General features: G+C 44.0%; 1 protein-coding gene across 11 annotated transcripts in view; it reads right to left on the bottom strand.

The window, feature by feature from the left end:
- PTK2 (protein tyrosine kinase 2) overlaps window positions 1-13,799 on the bottom strand; it is a 259,848-nt gene that overhangs the window by 158,009 nt on the left and 88,040 nt on the right. For 10 of the 11 annotated variants that reach the window (XM_078071946.1, XM_078071938.1, XM_078071937.1 and 7 more), the window contains one exon: window positions 4,553-4,719. The exons of the other annotated variant lie outside the window; for it this stretch is intronic. In XM_078071946.1, the coding sequence (XP_077928072.1) occupies window positions 4,553-4,719 (167 nt within the window). The remainder of the gene's footprint in view (window positions 1-4,552; window positions 4,720-13,799) is intronic. 11 annotated transcript variants of the gene reach the window in all.

The raw sequence follows: 13,799 nt of genomic DNA, 5'->3' as shown, positions 1-13,799 counted from the left end.
TATGATGAGGAGCTACTGGAAGCTTCTGCAGAAATGATTTATAAATTTCATTGGATGTGTGTATTTTTAAAGACTCTTCAGAAAATCCTATGAGCTCTGTCTTAAAAAATCCTGGTACAACGGCTTCTCCCTCCTTCTATTACTGCTCCCCCAAGCCACCAGCTTTTAGGATTTTTGTCTGGGTTAGGCAGTAACTGGTTTATTGGTTTCCTGTACCTATCCAATGAAAGTGTGATTTCAATGCCAAAGGCAGGTCTACAGAGAGAAGAAAGAGGAAAAAAGGTCACTGGAGCAGCCCCCAAATTTAAATGCTAAGCAGGGGAAGACAGTGAACGGTCAATAAAATAGGACTGGGCAGGCAGGAGGCGAAGCGCAGAACGTCGTCCGGTAAGAAATGACTGACAGCGTCAGCTCCTGCAGGAAGGTGGACTGGAGGACGACGGGAAGAGCCCATGGGAGGTGCGGAACAAGGCAGCGCAGCCAGACCCCAAGCAAACTGTGAGTTTTACTTTGAACCATGAACTATCTAGGAATGTGTTTTCAAACTAATTAACACACTGTCATGTGCAGGACTCCGTATTTCCACATTAAAAGGAATAGTGAAAAACATAATTTAAAAATTGTTTACTTACTATTGTTTGTTTTCTTTTTAATTATTAGGAGAGGTAAGTTTTATTCATTTATTATTATTTTTGCTTTATATATTTTGAGAAATGTCTTTAGGAACTTACGAGTTTAATAGTTCCATCTATTTCTACTCTTCATAAATTCTTGTGAAATGAGCCTGATTTATTACTATGTGGTTGCCCTCCATATCCCTCAGAATGCTTTTCTGTTTTGAAACTTTTTAAATAGGATATTAATAAAGTAATACCAATCCCCTCGTCCCACTGGTTAGTAGGTAGGAAAATTCTTCTTTCTTTCTATCTATCCACCCATCCATCCATCCCTATCCATTTATCCATTCACCCATCTCTCTCTCTCTATCCATCCATCCTTCTATCCATCTATCCAACCACCCATCCACCCACCATCCATCTTTCCATCCATCCATCCACCTACCATCCATCCTTCTATCCATCTATCCATCCATCCATCCATCCATCCATCCACCTACCATCTATCCATCTTTCCTTCCTTCCTTCCATCCATCCATCATCTCTATCCATCCATCCATCTTTCTATCCATCTATCCATCCATCCCTTTCTCTCTGTACCTATCTATCCATCCATCTGTCCATCCATCCGTCCATCCACCCGCCCACCATCCATCTATCTAAATGAAGTTAAACAGAATAGAATGCCTCTGGATGAAAACCTTTGACTTCAGTGTACTGGTGAGGCTGGGTATGGTTTTGTGAAGTACGTATATAGACCTATATGTAAATAGTTCTGAGACACATATATGTGCATGTGTACTGAGTCTTAAGGTAAAATGTTTCTTCCTGTAAGTCACATAAAAATATCTTCAACATCACTGTTTTAGATACCCGTCATAAAGAGCAGATAGTTGGCTTCTATTTTTTAATCACACACTAACAATCTCTGACCAGTTACTGTTAGTCTGCTTGAGTTTACTTCCAAAGTCTAGTCTGTGACTCCTCTTTGTCCTGCTTTCCAGTCCCTTCCTTCTCTCCTTGCTGTGTTTCCCTAACCCTACTCACCCACCCACCTGTTTAGGTTATAAAATCTACTTCTTAATGTTTCATGGCTGTCCTAATATACAATTTTATTTTTTTATACATAATTTTAAAACATGGCTGACAGAGCTTTAATTCTGATCACCTCTCTTCTGACATGCATCCACTATTTGGGTTCTACTTCTTTAATATAAAAAATCAGTTCTTCTTGTTATTTGTTTTTAGAGCTAATGCTTATTTTTATCTACCCGATTTTGCATATGAAACCCTCTTTTGGAAATCACTTTCCTTTTTCCTGAAGTATATTTGTAGGAGGTTCCTTTGGTGGTAAACTCTCGAGGAAAGTACCTCTGTCACCCTGCTCTTGAATGGTAACTGAATCTGACGAATAAATACAGATTGCCAGGTACTTTTTCTCACCACTTGGAGAGAACTGTGGAGAATTGTGAATTTTTCCCTGGTTGCTTTTAGCATCATCTCTTTTTCTTTTGTACACTATTTGACTACAATCCACCAAAGTGTAGATTTATTTCATTAACCCTGTTTGGGATCTTATGTTAGTCCTACACCTGACAACTTAATGGTATTCGCCATTTCTAGAAAATTCTCAGCCATTATCTCTTTGGAATATTTCCTTTTCCTCATTCTTTCTATTCTCTTTGAGAGCCCCTTCCAGAAACGGGTTGACCTTCTCATTCTTCATGTTACATAACGTGCTTTCATACCTTCCACATGTTGATCTCTGTATGCTGTCTTTTGGGAAATTTTTCTCAGATCCACAGTTCTGTTTACTAATTTTTCAGCTATATTGAATTTGCTGTTTTATCCATCAGTGGTTTCTAGAACTTGTGTTTGGTCCTTTTTCAAACCTACTTGGTTCCTTTAGAATAGTCTCCTGTTCCTGGGCGCCTGGGTGGCTCAGTTGGTTAAGCGACTGCCTTCGGCTCAGGTCATGATCCTGGAGTCCCGGGATCGAGTCCCACATCAGGCTCCCTGCTCAGCAGGGGGTCTGCTTCTCCCTCTGCCCTCTTCCCTCTCGTGCTCTCTGTCTCTCATTCTCTCTCTCTCAAATAAATAAAATCTTTAAAAAAAAAAAAAAGTCTCCTGTTCCTTACTGACACCTTAAGCTCCACCTCCTTTGGCGTGCACAGACAGGCAGTATGAAGCCTGACCCTCCCAGAAACACCCACAGGGACCACCTGTGCCTCCAGCCTATTGTCCACACACCTTCACTGATCTTACCCACCAGGCAGGCTACCTCTCGGAGCTAAGACTACAGTAGCCCTCCTGAGACGAGCACGTTCATTTTAAAAGCCTGCACTATGAAGTCAGCTACATTCAAGTCAAAGCTGTGTCCCGAGCTCTCTCTGTAATTGGAACTTAAGTCAAGCCTGTTGCCTGTTTCCTCTGTCTTTACGTCATAAGACTGGGGGGAGCTCTGTGACATACACATTTTACAAGCTGCAACTGTGCAGATTCTAGAGAGCACACAGCTGGCCTGGCGCCTGGCTCCAGCCACTCCGTGGTGACGATACAGCAATGGCGTCATCTTCACACCCCGTCAGCGTCAGGTTCAGCACTGCATTCGGCAAAGTTCTACCTCGCCCAGTCTATGCCTGCCTTGCTTTTGAGGGTTCAGGCTCCACGAAATAGAGTAGTGCCCACTCAACTTCACTTGAAATTAAACAAAATAAGTTGGCTTAAAAGAACAGAAACAGAGTGTGTATATTCAGAGGTCTACATTCAACAAACATTTTACTGAGCACTAGGGATACCAGCATAATGAAGTGTGCCTCTGACACGTCCATATAAATTAAGAAGGTAGTAGAATTATGTTGAATAAAAATAGCTGCAGGTATTCTTAACTAACTTTTAGGTATTCGTAGCTTTTAAACACTTATTTGATTGGCTAAATAGCTGGAGGTCAAATCTGCTAGCCCTTGATGTAACCCAACCCAACTATATTATCATGGAATATCCTGTCAGCTCGGTCAGTTCCAGCTGCTTGATAAACCTGAAAATACAAGTATATTTCTCTGGTAAACTGTAACTAGGACAAGATTGTATTCGACTAGAGATTTATTAACCTTCGCATGTTTGTTTTTCCTTTCAAATGTGTCTTCTAATCAATTTACGTTGCTGGACTGAAAGTGACCAACACTGAGCACCGTCCCCAATCCACAACCACCTTTGTCTCTGTGGCTGTGTCTACAAAAACGAGGGCGCCTGTGCACGGGGCCCTCCTTCTCTCACACTCCAGTGTTTTACACATACGGTTTCCTGTTCACATGCTGCTTTGCTTAACAGTGGAAAAAATTATTTTTTTGGGAGAGAACCAGAGAAAGGACAATCGTAGAGAATTCCTTTAATTCACCTTCAATCATGTCAGTTTCACTAAGGTTAGTATGAGTCACTACCTAATTTAACTGTAGTACGTGAACGTCAAATATACACCCACTCTCTTCAGGCGAGCCGGAGGTCACCAGGCACCACGGGGCAAGCCACGCTGCCCACTGATGAGGTAATTAGGTGTGGTCTCCTCAGGGCTCACGAAGTCCTGCTGCACAAAAGGATGCTAACAGGACAGAAAGGAAAAGAATGAGGAACTGAGCTCTTCGAGCCGAGGCTGAAACAAAGTAGTCCTGACAAGAGAAGTGTGACTAGCCAAAGGCCATCACCACAGAACCCATCAGAAGCTCAGGCAGTCCAAAGTCGGTGGTGCCACAAAGACAGACTGAACAGAAGTCTAGAAGAGATCACTGGTTAATCATTACCAGCCAATTTTATTTAATACAGGAGTCGTAATTACAATCAGTATGAAAATTAAGCAAAGACATTCATCCTCTTGTGTGTGATTTAATATGCAAAACAAATCAAGTGTGAGTCACACCAAAGTAGGTATGTAATCTTACTTCCACTCCTCTGGTGGGTGTGCAAGTTCATACTTCTCCCTCACATTGGAGACACCCATATCCAAATGGAGCCAGTGAACCTCCTCTGACCGCAGGTGACTGAGGCGAAATCCATAGCAGGCCACGTGCTTTACTTTGTGACTGTCCACTATCTTCTGAATGATGCCCTAAAACATACCCCCCACAAAAATGACTGTTATAAACAAAAAAAAAACTGTATGCTAAAAATTAATGCAATGTTCATTTCTTTTAGTTAGTTATCAGAAATCTTTGGTTAAAAGAGTATCAAGTTAAATAAATTACTTAATTTTTCTTAGGAATCTTTTCTCAAATAGTATTTTTATGAACAAGGAAAAGTTTTTGAAAAAACACAAAATGAGGCTCTTCCCTTTTCTTTAGTGATAAACAAGGCATGGAAACTTAAAATACATTTCTGCAGCTCTACCTCTGCATCATCCCCAGAACCTGACAAAGCATTCCGGCCACCCTCTGGATGTCACTTGCTGAGAACCGGACCTGAGGAGGGGGTTCTACTTTCTGAACCCAGGACGGTAACTTATTCTAGATCAGGCTGCAACTCAATGTCATTTCTTAGGAAACACATTTAGAAACCTACAATGAAGGCCACGCTGCTGATGGTATCAATGATGTATGAGAAGTCACTTGAAGTTGGGCCTACCCAATCTGCTACGTGCTCTCTATAGCTTACAATGCAGCAATCTAAAATAGTCCCCAAACCTAATGCTCCTAACAATGTGCCCCTGAGTTCAGAGATGAAGGCGGCAGGCAGGGAAGGCTGCCTCGCAAAGATGAAGCTTATCCTGGGACTAGGAAAGGAGCGGTAGCCCCGAGTCTTGACCTGTGCCTGAACGGTTGTAGAAGTCACACTGTGCACCTGGATGTAAATGGGCAGCACATATGGAAGCCTCCCATGGGAATATAACAGAGACCATCTGCTTCCTTACATGAGGGTGTGCTAATCATAATCCACTGCACTCTTCTCAATGCTTCAGGCCATTCATAATTTTTAATGATGCTGATATTAACATGAAAATGACTGCTAAAGAAAATCAGTTTTTTTAAAATTAGCAATTAAGTGAAAGTAACATATTACTTGTAATATAAGATACATCTTAAAAAGTTCCTACACACACTAAGTATTTCTATACTGGGGCATGACGCTGTTGATAATAAGGATGTTCCCATCCCCTACTCATGAGAAAAGATAAGTAACACGTATTATATATGCAAAACCTGTCAAGGACCCAGTGTGTCCACGCTAAAGGCATCGTGTGGCACCTGCCCGTGGCCAGCCTCCTTTTCAGACTACTGGATCCCAGGAGAAGGCTGTGTATCAAGCATGGGAGGGTGACAGGGGAAGGAGTCAACGTGGCATCGGGGAAAAGCACGGACAAAGGACCGGGCTGGAGGAGTCAAAGGCCACTCAGTGGAGCAGACGAGTTCCCCGTGGGACAAGAAGAATGTGTGCAGCCTACAGAAGTCTGGGTGAAACTGAAGTAGGCATCAATGTCCTTCCTCGCTTTTGGACTCAAGGCCCGGAATTTCTGATGGGGCCACCGTGAAGGACGCTGCAGTCTGTGCCTACCCAAAGGCACCCAGCCAAGCGGCAGCAGGAGCTGAAACCCAGCCGGCCCCCTAGTCTTCACCTCGTGCACTCTGCCTCGGGGAAGAGACCTCCGTTTCTAGTAAACCTCGCAGGGGCAATTTCTGCAGCTTCTCCTTGCCAGCACCACAAATCCCTGAGCTGCACAGGACAGGCGCTGGCGCCTCTTTCAAACTCCCACAAAAGCGCTTTGTCTTCCTGTCCCAGCTCTGCCAGCGCACGACCAAGTGCGCACCAACACCGGCCGCCCTCACGAAGGCTCGGGTTTAGCACGTCTTCTCTTTACTCCACAGCAGCTCACCGCTAGCAAATTCCAGAGCCACCTCTCTCTCGTTAGGGTCGCAGTTCATGTTCCCATCTGTCCCCAACCGTCTGTCTCGGTGGGTCTATCCTCTGGGCACAAGCGGTTTCTTACCGTTCCATGTGGTGGCATCACAGTCTGGGAGAAATCCCACCCCTCCAGATGCCTCCCCTGATGACCCCTAGCAAAAGCTATCTTCCTGACCTCTCAAGTAATGGGCCCACAGCACCCACCTGCACAGAGGCAAGTGTGCAGACGCTCAGTCCAGAGCTGTGGAGCCCAAGGAAAAAGCAGGCTCCCAATCTGGAGTTTTATGGGATAGATACAATTTTAGTCCATTCACTGGATCACACTACCTGAAGACACTCAGAATGACCTCAGGTTTGGTTTTGTTGAACAAAGAGTTCCCATCCTGCAGGACTTCCTGATTAAACAAGGTTGCAACTTACACTTTCCACTAAAAAATTAAGAGCAATAAACACACAGACATTTCATTATGCTTCCATACTGTGTTCTGTCCTATTTCTCTAGAACTCCTGAATATCTCATTGCTGACTCAGTTTGAATGGCAGCCAAGATTATGAATATACAAGGACTTACATATTTGAAGCTCAGTACATACACTCAGTAACTTAAATAATTTTGAGAACCAAATATTTGGTTCTGCGTAACTGAAAAATAACTTTGAGAACTAAATATTTACATACTCAAAAAAAAAAACCAACATTACTACCATATGGAAATGTATGCATGTATTATTTCTGGAACACGTACATTTAGAAAAGGATCTCTAGGGAGCTAACAGGACAAGGGTTTATAACATGCCACTCATGGCAGCTGAATTAAATCTAAATATCTTATCCTGGCTTTGATGTCCCATGACAATCCCACCCTAGAGTATATAAACCTACACTTGGCTACTTTGAAATATCCCTTTACTCGTCTATATCATATCCCAGAATTTGGAAATACATAATTTTCCTGATTAATTTTCACATGAGCTATTCACAGGAAAAGAATTCTTCTTGAGGATGAAAGACTCTAGCCAGTGTGTGCACCATGCTTCTATCTTATCAGGAACGTAGCACGCAGCATCCAGAGCCATTCCACTACTGGTGGACAGTTCTTTTCTTGTTGGCTTCCCTGCTCTAGGGGAGAAAGGGAAGTGGAGATGCACGCAACACTATGCACGAGCTTTTAGCTGGTCTCATACGTGTGCAGCAGTGCTGCTTAGAAACAGACGCTCTGGGTCCAAAGCTACTTAAACATGTGACGTTTTGTAAGTACGGCCACCAGGAAAACTACACCAATCATACTTGGCACATAATGTTAGAGACTGTCCTTCATCTCATGCTGATGCTGGATAAAGTCAATCTTAAAGTGTTTATCAATGTGACGGACCACAGAAGGGGGAGGGAGCATTTCGTTGTTATTGTAATTTACGTTTCCCTGATTACATACTAGTGAGATGACACTGTAATTTCGTTTCTAAAAGTTCTTTTTATGATTCTGCTTGGTTCAACTTGGTCACTTAACTTTTAGACAATGCTCTGGAAAGAAATAATGACCCTTTCACTGGTAGAAAGAAATCCTACAAACCATTCCTTCGTGTTCATTCACTCTTGAATGTTCACTCCCTCATTAGGTCAGTGGACACGCACGCACCTAGCCTACATATGATGGGTAAGACAGAACTCTTACCCTCCAAAGCCTTAGTCTAGAAGGAGAGAGGTGATGCTGAACACATGCACAAGCGTGACCAGTCTGTGGGAAAGGTGGCAACAAGGTAACAAGAGATATCTGCTATGTCCAGCTGTCTTCTCACAGTGATTTGCAAGATTTCTTTATTACGAGAGAGATCTAAAACCACACACAGTGTTGTCAACAGTCCTCATGTCTTTCCTTCCTCCCAGGATTCACAAGTGCACTCATCACTCCTGATCTGTTTGTTACAATGTCCAGTGGTTATTCTTCTGTGTCTCTCTTTCAGATGCTCTTCACAGTGTCATGGTGAGGAAACCAACAGTTGTTACTGTCCTCTGCTCCCACCTGCACGGGAGAAGCCTACCGTCACTCCTACCACAAAGAAGGCGTGGAGATCCAAATCCTGCTCTCCAACAGCAGTGCATCCCTTCTCTTGGGTCAGCACTCACCCAGAAGTGGGCCCCAAAGTCCTCTGAGACAGAGCACACCTGCGTCTATTTGCTCCCTATTGCTGCTATAACAAACGGCCACAGACTCATGGGCTTAATAGAACACAACGTATACTTCTCAGTTCTGTAAGATCACAAGTCTGAAATGGGTCTCACTGGGCTAAAATCAAGGCGTTGGCAGGGATGTGCTGCTTTCTGGAAGCTCTAGGCTGGCCTTCTCCAGCTGCTAGAGGCCCCTCCGTGCATCTTCAAAGCCAGCAGCACTATACCCAATGCTTCCTCCGCAGTCCCCTCCCTCTGACCACAGCCAGAAAAGGTCTGCAGCTCCTCACCTCCCCCATCTCAAGGTCATCTTCATCTTGGTCACGTCTTCAAAGTCCCTTCTGCCATGGAAGCTCACATATGCACAGGTTCTGGATCAGGATGTGGACCTCTTTAGGGGCCATCTCTAAGGATCTAAGGATCTAATAATAGAGAATTCCTTCTCAAGCTCTTGCTGTCTCATATTCTTCTTAACACTACTTTTGACTTTTTTTTTCCTTAAGATTTTTCTTTCTAGCTTCTCCCTGGATGACACTCTCCCTCCACTAAAGGAATAATTTAACTAAAATCTCTGTAGTCCTTTCCTGCACCAAAATTACTTGAATACACAGTAATCACTGTTCAAGTTTTTAAGTACACATTCACCTGATCCTCTAGCAGAGAGAAAAAAGCTCCCATCTGAGACACACATAGGCATCAGCGACAACACCTAACCGTAAACACCGCAGACCACGGGAGAGACCACGGGAGAGACCACGGGACTACTGCACACAGAGTCCTCCAGGCAGCTGTCTGTGGCTGAACTCAGGGAAAATTCCTGCTGGATGCCTTCCCCTACAGCCACCAGCCATTCTTAGCACAGCACAGCTCTGTTCACAGAGCTCCTGACTTCTACAAACCCACAGAATCCCGAACTGTTCATGTGTTTGCCCACTCCGATCAGAAAGCTGATTTTAAACTGATTAGAATGTTTCTCTCTACTGCTATTCTTCCCACTACCAGCTTGGTTACAATAGTTAGTCCTAATCCAACCAACTACATTCACCTTTTAGCAACTACAGGACTGAATTTCTTGTGTTCAGTTCCTCCTGCAGGCTCAGGTTAATTCATCACCTTTCTCTAGAGGTTCATTACAAGCACGGAAACCTCGGAGTGCACTCTACAGTCAGAAAAGGGCATTGAGCCTGTTAGTGAACTTGAAGATACTTTGAACGTGACAAGAATATTGTCCAACAACTCAACTGCAACTTAATCTCTAGCGAATTATATGGTACTTGCCCAGATTTGGTGTCTGGGTATAAAATGGATTGTTCTAGACCCTGTGATTTAAGGAAAATAGTAACAAGGTAGGAATGAAGGTCTGATAGAAGTTATCAGTAAGGTCAGGTATGGTTTTCAATAGGTGTAATGTCTGATTATCAATTCAATTTCTTTTATGGTCATTAGTCTACTACTTTCTACTTCTGCAACCAATGTTCCTAATTTACAATTCTGTCAGAAGTGCTCCATTTCAGGCGCCTGGGTGGCTCAGTCGGTGAAGCCTCTGCCTTCGGCTCAGGTCATGATCCCAGGGTCCTGGGATCGAGCCCCCCATCAGGCTCCCTGCTCAGCAGGAAGCCTGCTTCTCCCTCTCCGTCTGCCTGCTTGTGTTCCCTCTGTCGCTGTGTCTCTCTCTGTCAAATAAATCTTTAAAAAAAAAAAAAAGTACTCCATTTCATCTAGGATCTCGTGTAGTCACTCAAATGGGGATCTGTCAAGTACATACTGTGTGCCTGCTAGGCCCTGATGGAAGATGCTGGGGACAATACCAGAAGGCAGAAAGGCCCCTGCTGTCACAGAGCTTACAGTCTGGGGGAAGAAAGCAGAGAACAGAAGAGCAAACAAATCAAGAAACAAGACAATCTCAATAAGGAGAAATCATTATCAAAATGGGGTGATGGGCAACAGAAAACATGGAGGAGAGGAAGCACTCCTGGGCTGGGAGGCCGAGGGAGTGAGGGCAGTCACTGGAAATAAGAACAGGCCACAAGGAGCCAGATCCTATAGGTCCTCGTAGGCCGCTGAAGGAACCTGGCTTTCCTCTGAGAGAAATGGGGAGCTGCTGGAGGTTTTGAGCAAATGACTGATTATAAGAGTTAGAGAAACAGCCCAGGAAGCAGAAAGTCAAAGGGAGCGAGCCGGAGGAGAGAAGGTCATGGAGCGGGACAGGGAGAGGAGAGAGTCAGGGGCTTCTGAAGGACCTAAATGTTCACCCTACATGAGACAGGAAGCCACGGAAGGTTCTGAGTGGAGGAGTGACACGCTCTGGCTTTCATTTTCATAGGATCACCTGGTTGCTGGGCTGTGAACAGACTGAGGGGTCCCTAGGGAGACGGCAGGATGTCGGGAGACCACGTGGCTCGAAGAAGCTGTCGCAGTAGGGGTCAGATGAAGTGGGTGGATTCTGGGTGCATCTGGGAAACGGTGTGGACAGAACCAGCTAACGTACTGCATGGAGGGTGTAAGCAAAGGAGGAGCAAGAGATGATTCTAAGTGTTTGAAAGAAGGGAAGCCCTCAGACTGACGCATGGACAGTCCTTTTGGAGTCAGAAGCACAGAGACAGAGGAGAGGGGCAGATGCAGCTGGGCGGCACACAGGTCCTAAGTTCAGAGTGAGACCAGTCAGAACGGGGGACAGGTATGGAAAAGGCAGAGCTGGATTAAACGCTGGGCACAGCCTGAAGAGACCATGGAGATGGAGGAGAGGGGCAAGGAGGCTGCATGCAGGCCGCCGCACGGTGATGGCCAGCAGCTGCCTAGATCCCTACAGCACTTCTTTTGGGGCTCACGGGTCTGTTCCAGTATGTCTCCTGTTTTCTTAAAGAGAGCCTGTGGTATTAATGTTCTACATCCTTACTTCTCTCTAGACACCTTCATTCCACATCTTCATGATTGGTAGTCTGTCTGGAAGACTTCTGAGGTACAATTTACTTCCCTGAGCCCTGAGAAGATACTGTTCCAGTGTTGTCCTGCATCCAGCATTGCTGATGAAAAGTTTGATGTAAATGTCATTCTGTTTCCCAAGTAGGGGATTCTTCTGGTAGAATTTGGAATTTCCTATACACCCTTCTTATTCTGAAGTACCACTACAATGTTTCTAGGTGACTATTCGTATTCAATATAGTCTGGCATGGGTTAACCGAGGCGCTTCGGGGTCGACCCCAATCTGAGCTCCAGAGTTGCCTGGGGCACGCTACTGACACGGGGCCAAAGCCGTGGCCAAGGTAAGTGATGTCGCATCCATGGGCTGCTGCTTATTTAGGGGCAGGATGCGCCAGCTTGCCAGGACCTGTCAGCAATCGTGACTGGGTTTAGGACTTGCACCTGATTTCGGTGGTGCCTGGGCAGTCACCCAGGTTGAGGCTGATGATAAAGACAGAACGTGCTTACATGCCCATCTCACAGACCCACCACAAGGAGGTTCTGGGCCTCCTCCTACCACAGGTGTGGCCACGTGGGCCAGTGATGGCCTCTGAGTGTCCAAGGCCGTGGGGCCTGCACCTGAGACTCTCAGGTCCCTTCAAAAAGGAGCCTCTTCTACTGTTGCTGCTTTGTGCACTTTGCCTATAAATGGTGGAGTCCTAGGAATCCTTTCAACAACCAAACATTTAAATTAATTAAAATATAAAGTAGCACACATATGTAAAAGGAGTAAAATTATTAACTGCGGTATGAGAAATAAAACCTCTGTAATGAATTACGACAAGAATCCAGATATATTCCTGTTGAAAATAAATCTCTTAACTTCTCCAAAGCTGTTGGTTCTTCTGAGTCAAGCAGTCTCTCTGATAATTACTTTCTACAGAGCACAACTGTGTAGCAGAAATAAAAATGCAAGCTGCATATGTTACTTTAAAATTTCTAAAAAAAAAAAAAAGGTAAAAAGAAATGGGTGAATTCAATTTTAATAACATATTTTAACCTACTATGTCAAGAACATGATCTTTTCAAGAGGCAATCAAAACAGGTTACTAATGAGATATTTTACATTCTTTTTTCACACTAGATCGTCAGAACTCCGCATTTTCACACTTAGGAAACATCAGTTGAGACTAGCTACCTCCAGGGGTTCAAGTGCTGCACTCGGCTACCGTAGCAGGCCATGCAGCAGGGGAGGGTCTGAACCAAAGTAGTCAGTTACTGGGGCTAACAGTAAGCTCTCTCTTTTCAGAAACTGGGTGGCCTGGCTTCCTCTTTGCTACCATTATTAAATGGTCTGTTTCTTTCTGCCAAGTGCCTACACTTCCACTCTGAACTCACCCCCACCCCATTTCTGCTGTAGGTCACTGGGCCTCAAATGCTGCCATGTTCCTGCCTAACAATATATGCTAGTTCCTTTGTCTGTAATGTTCCTTGTGTGGTGCTTCTTGCGGAGAAAGACTGCATGGACATGTGCTTCAGTACTATTTTGTTCAGTTGTGCAAATCCATTAATTTAGAATTAAAATACTGCATTTTCAAATGTCATAGCATGAAATGAAACTGGGTTATGAATGATACCCAGCTTCCATCACAAGAAAAGCTGTGGTGAACCATGCCAACTCAGAGTTCTTTGCCTCAAGTTAAAAATCATCAACTGGTGGGAGCTATTAAATTTCAAAATTTATCAACTACTATGAAATAAAACCACCTGGTTCTCAGTCACATGGATTTGCTCGTATTGATCTTCATAAAAGTTAGACCAATATGTTCTCATAACTTAGGTATGTGAATCTGGTTTAATTTTTTCTTTACAACATAAATGTTTTCATGTCTGGTAAGTTTATAACATTGGCTAAAGGTTTGACATGTGCCCAGTGATCACTGGTTTTCTCCTTGATATGAATCCTCTCGTGTGCAGTAAATTTGATACCAAAACACCTTTGTCATGGAGCCTTTCCAAGGTGCATTTTCGGATATAATCAATCTTGAATATTTGCTGAATTTCTTATCAAATTCACATCTCTGAAAGGCTCCCCTCCTGTACAAATACTGAGAAGTTTATTAATGCTGATGCAATGCTTTAAGAAACTTCCTCTTTCACCGTAACTGAAATTCACAAAGACTAGAACATATGCTAAGAGCCTTCCCATAATAAACTCTACATTTA

This window comes from Halichoerus grypus, chromosome 5 (genome assembly GCF_964656455.1).
Source record: "Halichoerus grypus chromosome 5, mHalGry1.hap1.1, whole genome shotgun sequence".
NCBI classification, from domain to species: Eukaryota; Metazoa; Chordata; class Mammalia; order Carnivora; family Phocidae; genus Halichoerus; species Halichoerus grypus.
The sequence above is the reverse complement of the archived record's forward strand: the minus strand, read 5'-3'. Positions and strand labels throughout refer to the sequence as shown.